A 16,247-nucleotide genomic window follows, 5' to 3' on the forward strand; every position below is an offset into this window, starting at 1 on the left:
TTCTTTCAGAACCCATTTGGAGATGATACAGCTGGTACAAATTTAATTGATCTTGCCAGGTAAGAAAAACTTAGCCATGCTTAAGCATTGTGTGGTTCTCTCTTTCTCCCTTTTTTGTTTCGTGAGAACACAGGGTAGGAAATAGAAAATGCTAAAATATGCTAGTTGAAACTGTTTGAAGCTAAAAGTACTTATTTGAAAGCCAAAAGTGACACACCCATTGCTAACATCCTATATTGCAGGGGTGGCCAACACATAAGTCGCCTCTATAAGTCAACATCCAATTGCTATTGTAGTCCAATTTTTGCTACCAATATTCTTTCATACTTACCTCTTCTCAGAATTTTATGCTGTGGTTTCTTGGTCAGTCAATCCTTTTCTGGAAAGCTCTTTTAGAGAATTCCATCTTTTATCCAGGAAAGTGAGCCACCACACCCTGTGCCGTTAGTGCAGTTCTAAAAGGTTAGGATAAATGTATCCTTGGATGTCCTCTAGAGAAAGTAGGTACCATGACATGTTTTGCACATGTTGTGAGCCGGACTTTTAATCTTAAACAGACCTGACTGACAAGCTTTGTCACCACTTTTCAGAAATTATGGATTTATTCCTCAAGAGGTATTCAAATAACATTAGTGATTTTATAACATACTTTTCAAAAAAAGAAAACCAAAAGAAAATTTATTTACTGGAATTAATTTTCATAATGTGAATACTAACAATAGTAAGCATGTGATAATGAAACTCTTTAGAAATTAAGATAATGGAACCTCAGTAAGTTGACCTCTGCTTAAGTCGACATGTTTTCATATTCCCCCATGTATGAGGTTTCACTGTATGTAGAATCCTATTCCGCATCGAGCCATACGAACATAATTAAAAAAAAAAAAATCTTTGTATTTTTTTTTACCAGTGTTAAAAAATTACATGTCCCATCCTTTGTATAGACCAAGCTAACATTTTACCTCTCTCGTTTAAAGTAGCGAGTATGTGACTTACGTTGTTTTGGCTCTGAGGTACAGAATTATCCCCTGGCTTACTGGTCAATTTCACCAGCTCTTATTTCCATCATGCTGACCAATGTAGTGTGGCACAATATGCATTTTGTGAAAATTGTCCAATAAATCTATGTAACAGTCTGACTTTTTAAGTTGTCACTGCTTTTTAACAAAAATTTGTTTTCTTTAGTCCAACACAAAGTCAAATGCAAACTTCTCTACAAATGGAAGAAGAAGTAAACTTGGAACTTCTCAGAGAGAGAGAAGAAGCCGTACGAAAGCTAGAGGTGAGCAAAATATTTTGAATGCCTTTAAAATCATTGCACCCATTTTAAAATCGACGTCAACTTGCTTTTTAATTTTTAAAGGTAATTTTCTCCAGTTAAGAAAGTCTATCCTTTTTTAAGTAGGCCGTATTTTTCCAAATGTAAGCCAATCTGTAATTTAATCGTTGAGTTTGAAAACCAGTCATCTCCACTTTTTTATCAAAATAGATGAATAGTTTTCTTTTAAACTCAACGATTCAAATTAAAAAAAAGTTTCTTTGGCATTCAAACATGTAGCCTTGAAGATAAAACTATTGCCATGCAAAGGAAATTCAGAGACTGCATCTCATCTCTTGATGCTGTTAACAAGCTGTTTGGTATAATGCTTGTAGTTTTGCCTTAGCCCCAGCATGGGGTGGCAACATATAGCTTTATAACCCAGGGATGAAAATCTTCCGCGAATCCGCGATTTTCCGCTTTTTGTATTTTTTTCATTTCCCAGACACAGAGCATTTTCCAGCGATCGATCGCGTTCTTCCCGTCAAGATTTTTGCTGACTCACGTGTTCTTTCTAAGGTAGAAAGAAGAAAGGAGCTTCGTTTTGTGAGTGGGGAGGGGAAAAGACTCGAGAATGACATAAAAAGCGTCGGCGTTTATGCATTTCGAAATCCGATTGCATCCGCTTCCATAACACTCGCTCATTTTTGTCTACTATGCCATCCTATCACTTAAACCTTTATAACTTTTTGTGGACCATTATTTTCAACCCTTCTTGTATGTATTTTGTTTTTTGCTGAAGACTTGTACGCTCATTGTTTTGCCACGCCCATTTCACAGTCACTTTCTAGCGATGATCGCGCAAATACCCCCTCACCTCCCTTCTGCCCCGACCTTCCCATCAGGATTCTTGCTGAGGCATACAAGCAAGGAATTTTTTGCTGTGTTGGTGAAGAGGGTGAAATAGGAATGGAGGGAGAAATGCTGGAGAGTGATGGTGGGTGAAATCGTTAGATGTAGCTTTTGAAATCCGATTGCATTCGCTTCTGTTACACTCTCTCATTTTTATCTGCTATGCCATTCTACTGTTTAGACATTAATACCTTTTTCTTGACTAATATTTTCAACCCTTCTTATACTTTATTTATTTTTTATGAAGACTGCCACGCCCATTCAAATATGTTTATTCTATTCCATCCGAGTTAATTTAAGCCAACTTCGTTCTTCAAATCTAGTTTTAATGCTTATCAGGCTTACCAAAGATCTTAATACATTCAAATTTATTTTAATTATAATGTGCTATTTTATTATAACAGACATGTAAATATAGCAAATTAAAGATGCTTATCTTCTCAAATCATGACATAGTGTTTAAAACTTTTTTATCAATTTAAAAATAATCATTTTTATGCTAGTGCTTAAAATGACCATCAAAGCTCAAAAAGTTTTTGATTGGGTTTAGTTTTTTAATGATTTTTATAGAATATACTTAGTTGCTCCACAAAAAGGTTAGCTACACTGATAATGTCATTTTGTAATCATGGTGTCCAATGATTCAGCTTGTATTAAGTGTTTAATTATATGGAAGTTTTATAGCATTATATGTCACATTATAAAGTTTTAATTTCTCCTGATTTGTGGGCTATGGGAAAATGAAAGTGGTAAATGGAATTGATATATCTGTTAAAATCTTAAATAAATGCAAGCTTATTTTATTTATTCATTTGTTAGCATTTCTACTAGTAAAAAAAAAAATAAATTATCTATTAATATTTGAAAGACAGTATTGATATAATTTCACTTAATGTAAAAAATATATATATATTCAAATTTTAAGTCTCGCAATTTTTCCTCTTTTTTGACTTCGGGCTGTTTTTATCCCTGATAACCAAACTTTTCCCTTCACTATACACTTTACAAGGTGAGTCTCACCAAGTATGTGGATTCTCTTAATGACAGTATTGATCCCCCTAAATGGCAGGCTTGTATTTTCAAGCATACGGGAAATGGCAATATGTCTGAAAACCAAGGGGCCTTGAAGGTCTCCCAAGCCCCTACCACCACTTCGTTTGTTAGATAGAATGCCTGGGCATAATGTTTTGAATATGCAAAGCAGTAGTAAAAGTAGATGACTTATGGCCTGGAGTGTAACAAAAGACCTGAACATTTTTTTATCATGTGCCTACATAAGCAAAAGCAATTTTAAGATTTCATGTTTAAATTAGGGGATGCTCCCCTCTCCCTCTCTTTTTTAAATCGTTAGTTTGGTCCTTTGTTTTTTGTTAGAAAAAAGTGAATTACGATCATACTTTCATCAGAATATTCAATATAAATATTTCTGTAAAATCTTCGTAAAACAATATTGGGCTGTTTAATTTGTTTTATTTTTTTGAACTAGTTGTCTTGCTTGATCTTGTATTAATCAGGAGTTTCTAAGTTTTTTGAGTGCTCCAAGCTCCAAAGTAAAGGAAATAGACCCTGTTGTTAAGTCTGAGCATTCATATTTTGGGTTCTCTCTTCTAGGCTGACATTGTGGATGTAAATCATATATTTAAAGATTTAGCAACATTAGTACATGAACAAGGAGAAGTTATTGGTAAGTTAAAATTGTTTGGCTTTTTTAATTTGAAATAAGCATTGTTTAAGGGTTTTTCAGTTTTATTACTGCAGTTTGAAAGCCAGCATAGGGTAAATGACTAGTTATGAGCATGGTTAAGGGTTTTTTTCCTCTTAATTTGGATTGTTGTTGAACTGTGACGTTGCAGTTCTAGTTCATGGAAGAAACTAATTCTCACAGTGAAAACTAACACAATGAACTTAGAAGTTGTACTTTTATACCTGTGAAATTTTTATTAATTATCAAGTACAGTTTTTTGACATAAATTTGAATACACTGGTTCTACCAGTTATGCTCATACTAAAAACTAGTGATACAGTCGACTCCCGCTACATCGCGATTCAACTTACGCAAAAGGGCTATAACGCACTTTCCTGAGCAACAAATTTTAGTGCTAACGCGAATTCCTCATCGACAACACAAATATTTTAGGAAGAAAGTATCGGCCTTGCGTTATTGGCTACTAAATATTGATTCCGTGTATGTTCTTACACCCCTTTAGTATTAATGACAGATAAAGTTCTCACACCAAACTAGTAGGGCTCGACCGATGGCATTTTTTGGCCGATGGGCCGATGCCGATTGTTGGCCGATTGTTCAACGATGGCCGATGGTTTTCCTCCAAATGGCCGATTGCCGTTGGCCGATGGCAAAAAAAAAAGAAAAAAAAATCAAACAGAAATAAATTGATGAGATTGTCAGGGATTTAAAGTATCATTGATTCATTTCACTTTACTTCCTTTTTACGAATAAGGAATTGTAAACACAAAAAAAAATTAGATTTCGACTTAAATTTCTATTTTACGATCACCATATTTATACATATACTCTTGTGATGTCTTCATGCGCGTAAACTTGCGTCCGTCAAAAACGTTATGAAATAGTAAGTTGAAAACTCATACGTATGTATGTACTATGATCTAAAAGTTCGAGGACAAATTCTATAAAACCTTACCCTGAATAGTTCACATTGCTGAAGCACATCTATCTACAAAATAGTCACCTTGAACGACTATGCACTTCTGCCAACGTTCGTATAGCTTTTAGAAGCACTCCTGGAAGACATTTTTCGTAACCTCCTGTAAGGCCTCTTGCGCTGCTGCTTTTAACTTCATCGTGGGGAAGAAGGCGACTTTCATGTTGAGGATGCACGTTTCGATTGGTCAATACTCTGATATGACAAACAAATAACATAACGTTTCGTCGGACTTAGTTCCGTGTGATTTTTACCTGTTCCCAGCAAAAAAAAAAAAAAATGCGCGCCGCTTTCTTCCGTGAGGAGAAGATAAAGATGCATCATAGAAGGTAGCGAAAAATGTTTCCAGGAGTGTTTCCAAAAGTTATATGAACACTGGCAGAAGTACACAGTCACAAGACGACCTTTTGAAGGTGGATGTGCTTCGGTAATGTGAACTATTCTGGGTAAGGTTTTATACAGTTGGTCCTCGAACTTTTGGATCGTACTACGTACAATCTGTATAGGGTGTAGTTGTGCTTCTCCTTTTTTGACTGCTGTGATTAAAAAGAAAGAACAACAGCAAAAAAAAAGAGACTGTTTAATAACCAATTGATTTGTCTTTTTTTTAAATTGAACATATAGCTAAGATTTCAGTAATATTGTAATAATGTATGGATTTAGGTACATTAAACATAATTAAAAAACATTAAATTATGTTGTTTAATCATTCAAAAAAAATTAAGAATAAAACTATGAAACATGAATATTTTTATACTTATTTAAAATTTATGAATAGAAAAGTTTGCGTTTTTCAAAAAAAACCTATAACAGTGACATAAATTTTGCTGGAAAAAGAAGTAGCCATGAAAAGAGCGAGATTCTTAAAATGCAACTACAATAAAAAAAACTCAATATTTACTCCAAGTTAATAACGTTAATATAACCAAGTTAATACTACGTGATCTGATGTTTGCACAATATTGAGCAGGTGGATTGTTTAATCTTTTATGAAGCTTTACAAACAAGTTCAAATTAATTTTTTCAATTTAACAATAATTTTCTGAAGTTTAAAAAATTGCATAATAGAAAATCCTTGAAACTTTCAATAAAAAAACTAAAATAACCTATTCATTGATTTTATATAAATACATAAAAATAGTTACAACAGAAAAAAATCGATTGCTATTAATGATGCAAAAAAGACGGCGCATTGCGAAATATAAGTGAAACAAGTATGAGAAATACGCAAAATGACACTTCTTGACCAAAATAAATAATCGCTAAATATTTAAAAAGTGCTTGACACGACGAGGTAGGGTTAGGGGATCACCCTCTGATTTTGGAGTAACTCACACTTCAGCCCCAACCTCGGCCTCATTTTTTTAGTACAGAACCGCTACACCCAACGCCTCGGAAGAGTTTCTGAATCTACTTCAGCACTTCCGAAGAAAAAATTCAGAAGTCCCTTTGATTTCCGAATTATGTCACCATTGAAAACGTCTTTAATCAATTTCTTACATTAATGCTCTAAATTCTTTCTAAACAATAGATAAAGTTTGAAAAAAAAAATCTTTAATTTTATGAACGGTGTTAGTTTTAAACAACTCAGAAGTACAACTAGAGTTTAATTTCAGAAATATAGGGAGTGGAAGTAGGGGCACGCAAATGTTCTCGGAAATTCAAAAAATAGTCGTAAAAATAGAGTTCATAATAATCATAAACATTCAGCAGAAAAACCTTTTCAAAACTTGCACCCGAGTTTGTTTTGACGTGCAGTGGCGGAATTAAAATATAGCAAATGTTGCAATTGCGCGAGAGGCCCCATAACCATAGGGGCACCGTAGGAGTTACAAAAATGCTTATGATAAATGTTTTACAACTTCTGTGATAGAGAAATAGGGCCCCAAAATGTATTTCGACGGACCCCAAACTTGTAACTTCGCCGAAGCGATACAGAAAAGACTGCATAACTGTGATTCATATAACAAAAACCGAAAAATTACAAATTGCCGTCAGTTCAAAGGGACTCTAATAAAATGACACAAAAACCAGTTTCGCCATCTCATATTTGTTTCCATGGTCTGAGATGCTATATTAGTTTTGCATTGGAATAAGTAATAAATAGCCACAAAAAATGAGTAAACAGGCTTTTCAGAACACCCGAGCGAAAACAAAAAGGGATGTGCACAACTGGAACGTACGCACACCCCACATGCGAAAATTTATCCTTCTACAGCTTACCATTTTTGAGTTATGACTTAGGAGAGATGCATACGTACATCCAGCCGCAAGAAACAACGCAATAATTAACTTGTTTGGTACCTGAATGCAGTATTAAAAACTCTTTTAGGGGTGACTAAAATAGAAATTCATACTGAAATTTAATTAAACAATTTTATATAATAACAATAACTCCCTTTACTTTGTACTAAAAAATAAAACAGCAAAGGTCCTTTCTTTTTCAAAAACATCGGCCAATTCCATCGGCTTTTCAATGTTTTTTAAGGCCGATGGGCCGATGTTTCCTGCAAATTAGCATCGGCCGCCGATGCCGATGGCTAAATTGTTGAACCATCGGCCAGGCCGATGCTTCGGTCCAGTCCTACAAACTAGTCTACGCATCACGTTGTTAGTGCATCAAATAACCATTCAGCATCTTTCATTTTTTTTTTCATTCTAATTATTAAAGTTGATGAAATATAATGACACCTTAGTGCACTGTTTCATCTAAAGTTTGAATATGAGAAGAAAAAGAAAGTTTCTGTCCAAAAAAAAAGCAAAAAAAGGTTAAGATTCTTGGCATGCTTGAACAACTACAAAACGTCAACGGCTACACAACAATAAATATGATTTTTAATTGTACATATGAATCTTCCATATGTACAGTTAAAAATCAAAACAAAAAGATATTAGTAAAAGTTCAGAACTTTGTTTCACACACACAATATTGAAGCTTGTAGAGTAGTGTAAGCAAAGTAAATATGTATTATGAAAATGGAAGCTGTGCTCTTGTACTGTGGATTAAAGAGACCAGGAAGAGAGGCTTTGCCATAAGTGGAAACATTATAAAAGGAAAGGCGAAGCAATCGTATTTAAAAATGTATTAAAAAAGAATAACTATCTGATCATGGAGCATAAATCATCACTATCTTTATTTTTCAACCCATGAATATCATCAATATATCTATAGTACAATACTATTATAGTGCAGAATTTACTTATTACTACATAATGTGCGTGCCATGCTGTTTTATTTTATGTCTTTCCCTCCCATCGATCATTCATTTTGTGCATCTTTAAGTATTTTATGTTTAACAAAATGGCTTTTTCATTTTTTTTTTAAACAGTAAAAGTTCAGTTCTTTATGTAAGAAATTGCAATGTATAGTTTAAGAATGCTTTAAAACAGTTTAAGGGTGTTTAACAGCACCTAGAAAAATTCGATATGTTTCTAAAAAAAATTAAATATGTACATTTTTCGACAACGCAAAATTTTGACTTAAGCAAGGAGTCTTGGAATGCATCCCTCACGTAAGTCGGGACTTCAATGTACTCATGCTAACTGAATTCATTAAAAAAAAAAACAAAACCCACACACACACACACAAGTATTCAACAATATTAAAACACTTTTTTTTTGCAATATAATCAAGTTTCAACCTACTAATTTGAACAACATTAAAATTAAACTATTAAACTAGTATGTTGTGACCACCACATAACTTTCTTCTGTATCTATAGTATGGATTCTTGGATCTAACTCATAACTGCTTATGTAATCACCACTGTGTCTACTACAAAAGTCTGCTACTCCGAAAAGCAGGAAAATTTCGATAATTAAGTAATTGGTGATCATAATTCATTGGCGTTAAATTTTTAGCACCAGTGCCTGTGTGAGGAATGTTTTTCCTTTGCATGTATAAACAAAGAGTAGGAAAATATCAGTTTGCATAGGGTTATCATAAAATATATGCTCATTCAAAATTTTACCACCACGCCAACTTCTGAATTATTGAAATATCGCAGCAAAAGCAGAATCAAAGAGCAAAAGTTAAATTATTTCTAAAGACTTGATTAATTAAACTAATAACAAACATTTCATTTGATAGAAAATAGAAGATGGCAGCAGATAAAAAATTTAAGTCATTGAGATTTCTGCGAAATTGCCCAACAGTTAAATTGTGCAAAAGGCTTTCTTGAAGAGACAAAGAGAAAGCATTTTTTATGTGTTTTATCTTCCCATTGTTGTATGAATTAAGGTTTTCTTTTTTGAAAACATGATGGTGAAAATAGATAAACACCAATTTTTATTTTAAGTACAGTTTTTCATTATACTGTATCTCATTACTACTTACTAAGTAAATAAAGTAGTTTAAAAGTAGTGTAAATGTTTGTGTTGGGTTGAAACCTAGAAATTTCGCTTCACCAAGCAGCTAGAGTATACGTTGTTACATTGAGGAATCAAAATAGAGATTATTGCCCCCGTCTTGAGGAGTTGAATGCTAGAGATGATGCCAAATGTTCTACCAGTTTCTAGAAGCCGATACCTGGCTCTTTTTGGCACAAGGTTGCTTGTTGTCATGCTAATTAGTGTGAGCTGTACTTAAGCACATTGATGCACTTGTGCATGAATACCTTCACTGCTGGCAGATACATTTGCTGCAGGTGTGTGCGTCGCCCGATTAATTGTTAACTAACATTGATTATCTTTAAAGTTAGCATAATTATTAAAAGTTAGCTAATTATTTCACATAAATTAAGGAAACCACTTCACCTCTTGCTTTCATGGATGATGATTGAAAGCAAAAGGCATTGCCTTATTAAAAATGTTACCTATCCATTATATATTATTTTTTATACTTGCAAATAGTTTTAAGTTGAGTGCACAGATACTTTATATTTTTATCTTGCTATGCTTAAGCAAATCTCGCCATTGGCTCAATCGCTTTCTCATTGGGTTTTAACACCTTTCGTGTAAACCTGCGGCAGGGGAGATCTTGACGCTCGCTCCAAAGCCTATTTTGCTTGCTCGCTCATGTTTCCCGGATGATTTCAATACATCTCGGCTTGATCGTTATGATGTTTAACATTATCTGAAATTTCCATTGAGTATTAGTCGGAACTTAGGTTTCCGAATTAACTACATATTGGTGAATATTTTGATAGGTAATGCAAATCAATGAAATCTCTATTCATACGATCTTCAGTAATAGTCAGCTTGTATTAGGCAATAGAAATATACTAGAAGTTTGATATTAATTTGGGGAATACTGTTATTTTGAAATATGGCTTGAAGTTAGTACTTTTTATGTTTTTGACTTATGCATTTTTTCAATTGTTTAACAAATGTTGTTTTTCACAATAACTTATCATCATAAGGAAAATAATTCATTAAATAAGAAAAATAATTCATTCTCTAGAGATATTTTGGATACTTTATTATGCTTCTCGTACTTTAGTATTAAATTGCATTATTCTTTGCAACACATGGACTATTTTTATTTTTCCAATGTTTTGGAGAATTATAGCCATCAAAAATCAGCTCCCATGAGAGTGATTGGCATCAAAATTTGTTCAGTTCCAGTTAGTTTAGAAATGTTTTTCCACACCAATTCAATGGATGATGTCCATCTTTATTTGCATTTTGAGTCCATCTTTGTATACTTTTCTAGCTAAAAAGCCTCCAGATTCTCTATGGGGTTTAAATCGGGGCATCTTGCCAGTCAGTCCAGAAGTTTCAAAATTGGTGCAAGTCACCATGTGTCTCATGATACACAAAACACGTGGCAACTTGCATTGTCTTGTTGAAACAAATAATCACCACCTGTGATAAGGGGTGCTTCAGGTAATACATTTTCAGCTAGCATATTATATCAACATAAGATTGTGAATTCAAGCAATCTCAAATGAACACTATTGGTGTTGTTCCATTGGCTGCAAAACCTGCCCACACCATCATAGAACCGTCTCAAAATTGTCCTTTAGAAAAAAAAGGGTGTGTCTCTTTTCACAAGTCATACCAGTAATTGTAAAAACCATCTGACCCGTCCAAATTAAAAAATTTTTCATCAGAAAATACGACATCTTTCTATCAAAACCCAAAGAAAGACGTTTCTTAGGGAATTCCAATCTAATCTTCTTTTGAAGTTTTGTAAGTGGATAGAACTGTAGTTTAGCATATCTAACTAGGAATACTTTTGCAGAACACTACACACTGTTCGGCTAGTGCATGATACATTCATTTCTCTTTTGAGTAGAACTCTTTTTTAAAGCAAGCTTGATGGACAATTGCTCGTTTCTGGTGCATAGTAAGAGTATGCCTTTTCTTGACATATTCCTTTGGATTCTTCAAAAAATTATAAATTGCTGCTTTAGATCTTTTATCTTTCCTTGCAATTTCACCTTCACTCATTCCATTTTCTGAAAGATATAATTCTTCCTTTTTCGTATTCAGAGAGTTGTGTGCCATTCAGCATGATGTAGAATGAGATAAAGTGAACAATCTTACTGCGTAACAGTTTTGGGTTGTAAACATTATGATACGACTAAATATGCAAATTTTTGTTTGCGATTTCAAAAGAAAAATGTTCCCCCGCAAGTAGCAAACTATTAAAACCTTAAAAATCTTGCAATTTAATTATTTTTTAAATTTTTTAAGAAAAGTTTGTTTGAAGATGTTTTGTTTTTGGTGTTTTTATCATAAAAATATTTGCATACTTTTCTATCCAAGCGGATCCTAAATGTGGCGACTTCTTGCTTGTCCTTATAGTTTTATTATAATAACTTTTATATATTTATAACTTATTCTATTTTATTAACTTTTCTGCTTATCATAACTGTTAAATTAATGAAACTTATGTGTTCATTATTTTCACATAAAATATTACTTATAGACAGCATTGAAGCTAATGTAGAATCGGCTCAGATACAAGTGTCTGAAGGAACTCAACAGCTAGCAAAAGCCAGACGTCATCAGGTGATTTTTATTTTAGTTACTTTATAAAAATAAAAATAAAAAAAGTTGTGAGAAAAAACAAAAATTTCAAAATACTTAAGAGTTAACAAATTTTGTAAATTTTGTTTCCGTAACATTTTTTTACCCATAAATGCATTGTGATGCCATTTGGAAACATACCCAATTTAATCTACTTGAAAACTCTTTAGTTGCCAATAACCAAGAAAATATTCACCAAAGATGCTATTAAATCAATTTTAAACTTCTAAATGCACCAACCTGATAGAAAACAAAAAAAAAAAAAATCTTTTTGGCATTTACAAATGTAGGACATATATTATTTATAGTTTAGGGCATCTGAAAATGCCTACTTTTTTAAAAATTCTATGACGAATCAAGTTTTACTACTAAAAAAGTGAAGCATTTTTTAAATTTTTATCGAAGTTTTGGGATAGTTGAGGGTAATATAATAGTTGTCTTTTCAGTTAAATCCTGGTGTTACTAAGTGGTTGTTAAAAAAAAAAACATGCATTTAAGGTTTAATTACAATCCAATACAAAATAGCTGTTTTTAAACAGTAACCTGTAGATAAGACAAAAATTAAGTTATTTTAAACAAATATAAAATACAACATTTATATGTGCAAGACAATCTAGTATATTTAGTTTCCTAATCATATCCCTATTTCAGGGTTAAAGTCCTAATTTTCTAACTTTTTTTCAAACTGTCTAATGTTTTTAACTTTGTCCTAAATTTTCGTTGTTTTCCGTGGTATTTTTTGTAAATACTGATCTTAGTTTATGCATTAGATGCAGTGTATTTAACAAACATATTTTGCGTTCCCATTTTTGTCGTTTTCCAGCACCCCATGAATAATGATTAATTGAAATTCTGTTTTATTATTTTTAAATGAGCTCTTCGCTGAATTGCATTTATTCATTGGCCAGTCTATCCTGTTGCGCATAATATTTTTCATCTTTTTTAACCTTTCAGGCTGCAGCAAGACGAAAAGTGTGTATCCTGGTGGTCGTTTTTATTATTGCTGCCATTATCATTGGTCTTATTATATATTTAAGCACTTGAGTTCAACATTCCAAAACACATGTCAAATATCAATGTAGTTGACTAGAAACTTATACCAGTATTTTTTCCACACAACTTAAGTTGTCAAATTTTATCTGAAATATTTTTCAGTTTTATCTTACGTTGAAGAAAAAGCACATGGAAAATTACGAAACGTTTTATTTTTAAAATTTATTATTTGTTGTAGTTATTCAATGTGTATAAAATTGAATGTACATTAGCAGAGCTGAAAATGTATTATTAATCATGTTACTACGCAATTGGAAAAATAAATGTAATTTTTTATGAGTTATTTTGTATTTTTACTTCTAGAACTTAAACTGTATTTTTTTTATTATGTTTTAAAAATGAAGAAACACAATGAAATGATTACACAAGGAAATCTTTTCAAAATTGCAGTTCAATTAGAAGCTCAAAAGAAATTTGACCCCATGCTTGAATGAAAAAAGAATTTTATTTACATACTAAGAAAACATCATTTAATACGCAAAAGAGGAGGATCCAAATTATCAAGTGGTAACCATCTGGAATCATCAAGAGCTGTGTAAAATTCCTAAAACAAAAAAGGAAAACAGATTTTCAGTTTCAGAAAGTTTTTATTGAATGTACGCGACAATTACAAAAATTTAACATACGAGAGAATGGTTTTATATAAAGGTTCTATTTATGTCTGCTAGCACTGTGAAACTTAAATGTTCTTTCAAATTAACATTTTATGAGCATTCCCACACCAAGTTAATTTTTAAACAAAAAAACCTACAGTAAAACCCTGTTACACTGCCATTATTGCATTATCAAATCTTCCACATAGCAACTAACAGGTGTAAAACGCCCATTAAAAGTCTGATTCAATAAAACAGCAGCACCTTTCTCTGAGTTTTTGTGATAGTTTACTTTTCTTGGAACCTTTTTAAACTGATTTTTTTTTTCCTCTTCTGCTTTCAGCATTCATGGTCAGTGAATTAGAAGTACTACTAATTCAGAATGCTAGATCATACTACGTGTCACAAACCCCTCATGATTGTTTAAACAAGGATCCAACTCCCCAAAATGTATTATCTCACTGAATTCCTGGTTTCTGGCTATCCCAGTACCAAATGAGTAAATAAAAAAAATATAAATTTAAATGACATGAAAACAATAGGATGACAGCATAAATGAATATCAAGAAGAAAAAAGCAAACTTTAAGCTTATTAAGAGCCACTGTCTGTAAGAATCAGGCAGTTTAAAGCATTTGTGGACATTTTTGATTTTCTTTATTTTTACATACGTTGTTCCTGATCATGAATGTAATTGAAGTCCGCAATATCAGCTTTGTCTGACTTACCATTTTTGAGAAATTAAATTAATATAGGCGGCATGGCACATTTTTGCACCTTTTTCAAAATTGCAGATTTTTAAGTTCTTGTCGCTTTAAGTGCCCTTACAATGACATGGATTTTTAAATTCCATATTATTATTTGGTCTTGTTAGATACTATTACAGCTGTCAAATCGGTGTCACTAGGAGGGTGACGCCCACAAACTCAGTTTAAAAATGCCTTTTTCTATATTTAAGGCGGATTTTTTCAAAGTGCCTTCATGATGACACCAAGGTTTTTACATCATTTTCTAGCTACACTTACATACATCAAAATTATGTAATTGCACATACATCAAAAATATGTAATAAAATTGCTGTCACTATGAGGGTACCGGAAGATATTGGAACTTTTATTCGATAAATTTCACAAAAACACAAATGTTTAAAATCTAACTACAACTAGCACCCTCATAGCAGAGACCTGAAACTAATTAAGTTTGATAACCAATATACTCTAAACATTTACTCTAAAATTTACTCTAATTAACATTTACTCTAAAAAAATCGGTGTCATTCCTATTACTTTTGGAAATATAATCATTCAAAGTTAGTATGTTGAGACATTATTTGAAAAATGACTTTTCGAATAAGGATGGCTTTTTGCATCGTTTTAAACTTTGTTATAAAATTGCCATAGTGACACGTAAAATAATGTGTTTTAAATGCTTTTTATATAAAAAAGCTTTATAAAAAGCATTAGAAACAGTAAATCGATGTATGTACAGGTGGAAGTATTGTGTAATGTGCATTAAATGTTTAAAATAATCATACTAATTTTTTATAGGTAATTTTCATTAAAAGTAAAACTATTTATTTCTATCTAAATTAAATAAACAATGTATTATGTAGTTATGAACATGGTGTATCAGAGTGAAGTTGGACCATTTGCAAGTAAAGGTCAAATGCATGGCAAGAACGATTGGAATAAATTTGTTTGGCCGAAAAACCAAGAGGAGTATTGGCATGATAATCTAGACATATTATACAAAATAGATCCACCTGTACCTATATCAAAACGGGCATTTTCTATTCAAGAAAAGGACACTCTTACTGCTCAAAGCTGTTTATGTTAAAAGTTATATTTATTTTTAATTTATTTCAAAGAATTGTATCTATATATTGAAAAAAGTAAGGCCAAAGAAATTGTGAAAGGAAGTCTGTGGCGGGCCTGCGTCCAGGAGACTCCATAGTATCTAAAGCCTTGAAATTTTGTTCATTTTTGTTTTTTGTTTACTTCGAGCCCCGAGGGGTTTGCACCTGCTGTATTGAATTTTGAATTAGTTTTTTTGGAATTAATTTTTTAAGCTAATATTTCACATAAATTGCCTATTAAGGAATGAACAATTTCCCACACCTCTTAACATTCTACATTGTTCGAAAGAGAATTCCTTTCTGTATTACATAAAGCATGTTCGAATTTCCTCAACTAATTAGAACAGCAGATAAAATTGTTTCTTTTTCAGAGAAAAGTCCAAGGCTCAACTCAATTTAAGACCGGAGCTAAAGAGCAAAATATATTGCTATAGACAACGAATCTGAAAGCGGCTTTTCAAATGTACAACATTGCTGTTTTGCAAAGAACCCTTTAGCGCCTATAATTGTACAAGTTAGTACAAGTAGTAGGAACCCAGGAAAAGGATTGTCTTCAAACAGCTTTTTTTTTTTTAAATATCTCGGTTATGTCTTCTATCAAGGTCTTCGGATGGGAGCAAATTGTGCCCTAATTATAACCTCTTAACTGAAGTTCTATTTTTTACAGGGTGAAGAGGGATATCTCCATTTTGTTCAAAACGGAACCGAGAAAGCAGTTTTTAATCTCATTCTTTCTAATCAACGATTTAAATCTTTGAGAATCAAAATAAGATTGCAAAGCAATCTTCTGGGGTTGGTGAGCGCCAGCGAGCAGGTGGTGGAAGTCACCTAGTGTTTGAAAAAATGAACTATCTGGGTGTGAAAAGATTAAATTTAAAAAAAAAAACAAATAAAAAAACCCGCCCATCATACTAACTTTGAA

The 16,247-nt window shown here is 32.4% G+C and overlaps 2 protein-coding genes across 2 annotated transcripts in view; one reads left to right on the forward strand and one right to left on the reverse strand.

Annotated features, from left to right (window-relative positions):
- LOC129219745 (syntaxin-7-like) overlaps window positions 1-13,156 on the forward strand; it is a 47,174-nt gene extending 34,018 nt beyond the window's left edge. Inside the window, exons 7-11 of the mRNA XM_054854036.1 lie at window positions 10-59; window positions 1,186-1,282; window positions 3,782-3,854; window positions 11,726-11,808; window positions 12,781-13,156. Coding sequence (XP_054710011.1) covers window positions 10-59; window positions 1,186-1,282; window positions 3,782-3,854; window positions 11,726-11,808; window positions 12,781-12,870 — 393 coding nt within the window. The 3' untranslated portion in view covers window positions 12,871-13,156. The remainder of the gene's footprint in view (window positions 1-9; window positions 60-1,185; window positions 1,283-3,781; window positions 3,855-11,725; window positions 11,809-12,780) is intronic.
- Window positions 13,157-13,305: 149 nt separating this feature from the next.
- The window catches only part of LOC129219675 (tRNA selenocysteine 1-associated protein 1-like), a 54,356-nt gene continuing 51,414 nt past the window's right edge, over window positions 13,306-16,247 (reverse strand). The window contains exon 11 of the mRNA XM_054853952.1: window positions 13,306-13,423. Coding sequence (XP_054709927.1) covers window positions 13,346-13,423 — 78 coding nt within the window. The 3' untranslated portion in view covers window positions 13,306-13,345. The remainder of the gene's footprint in view (window positions 13,424-16,247) is intronic.

The sequence above is a fragment of the Uloborus diversus genome, chromosome 4, assembly GCF_026930045.1.
Source record: "Uloborus diversus isolate 005 chromosome 4, Udiv.v.3.1, whole genome shotgun sequence".
NCBI lineage: Eukaryota > Metazoa > Arthropoda > Arachnida > Araneae > Uloboridae > Uloborus > Uloborus diversus.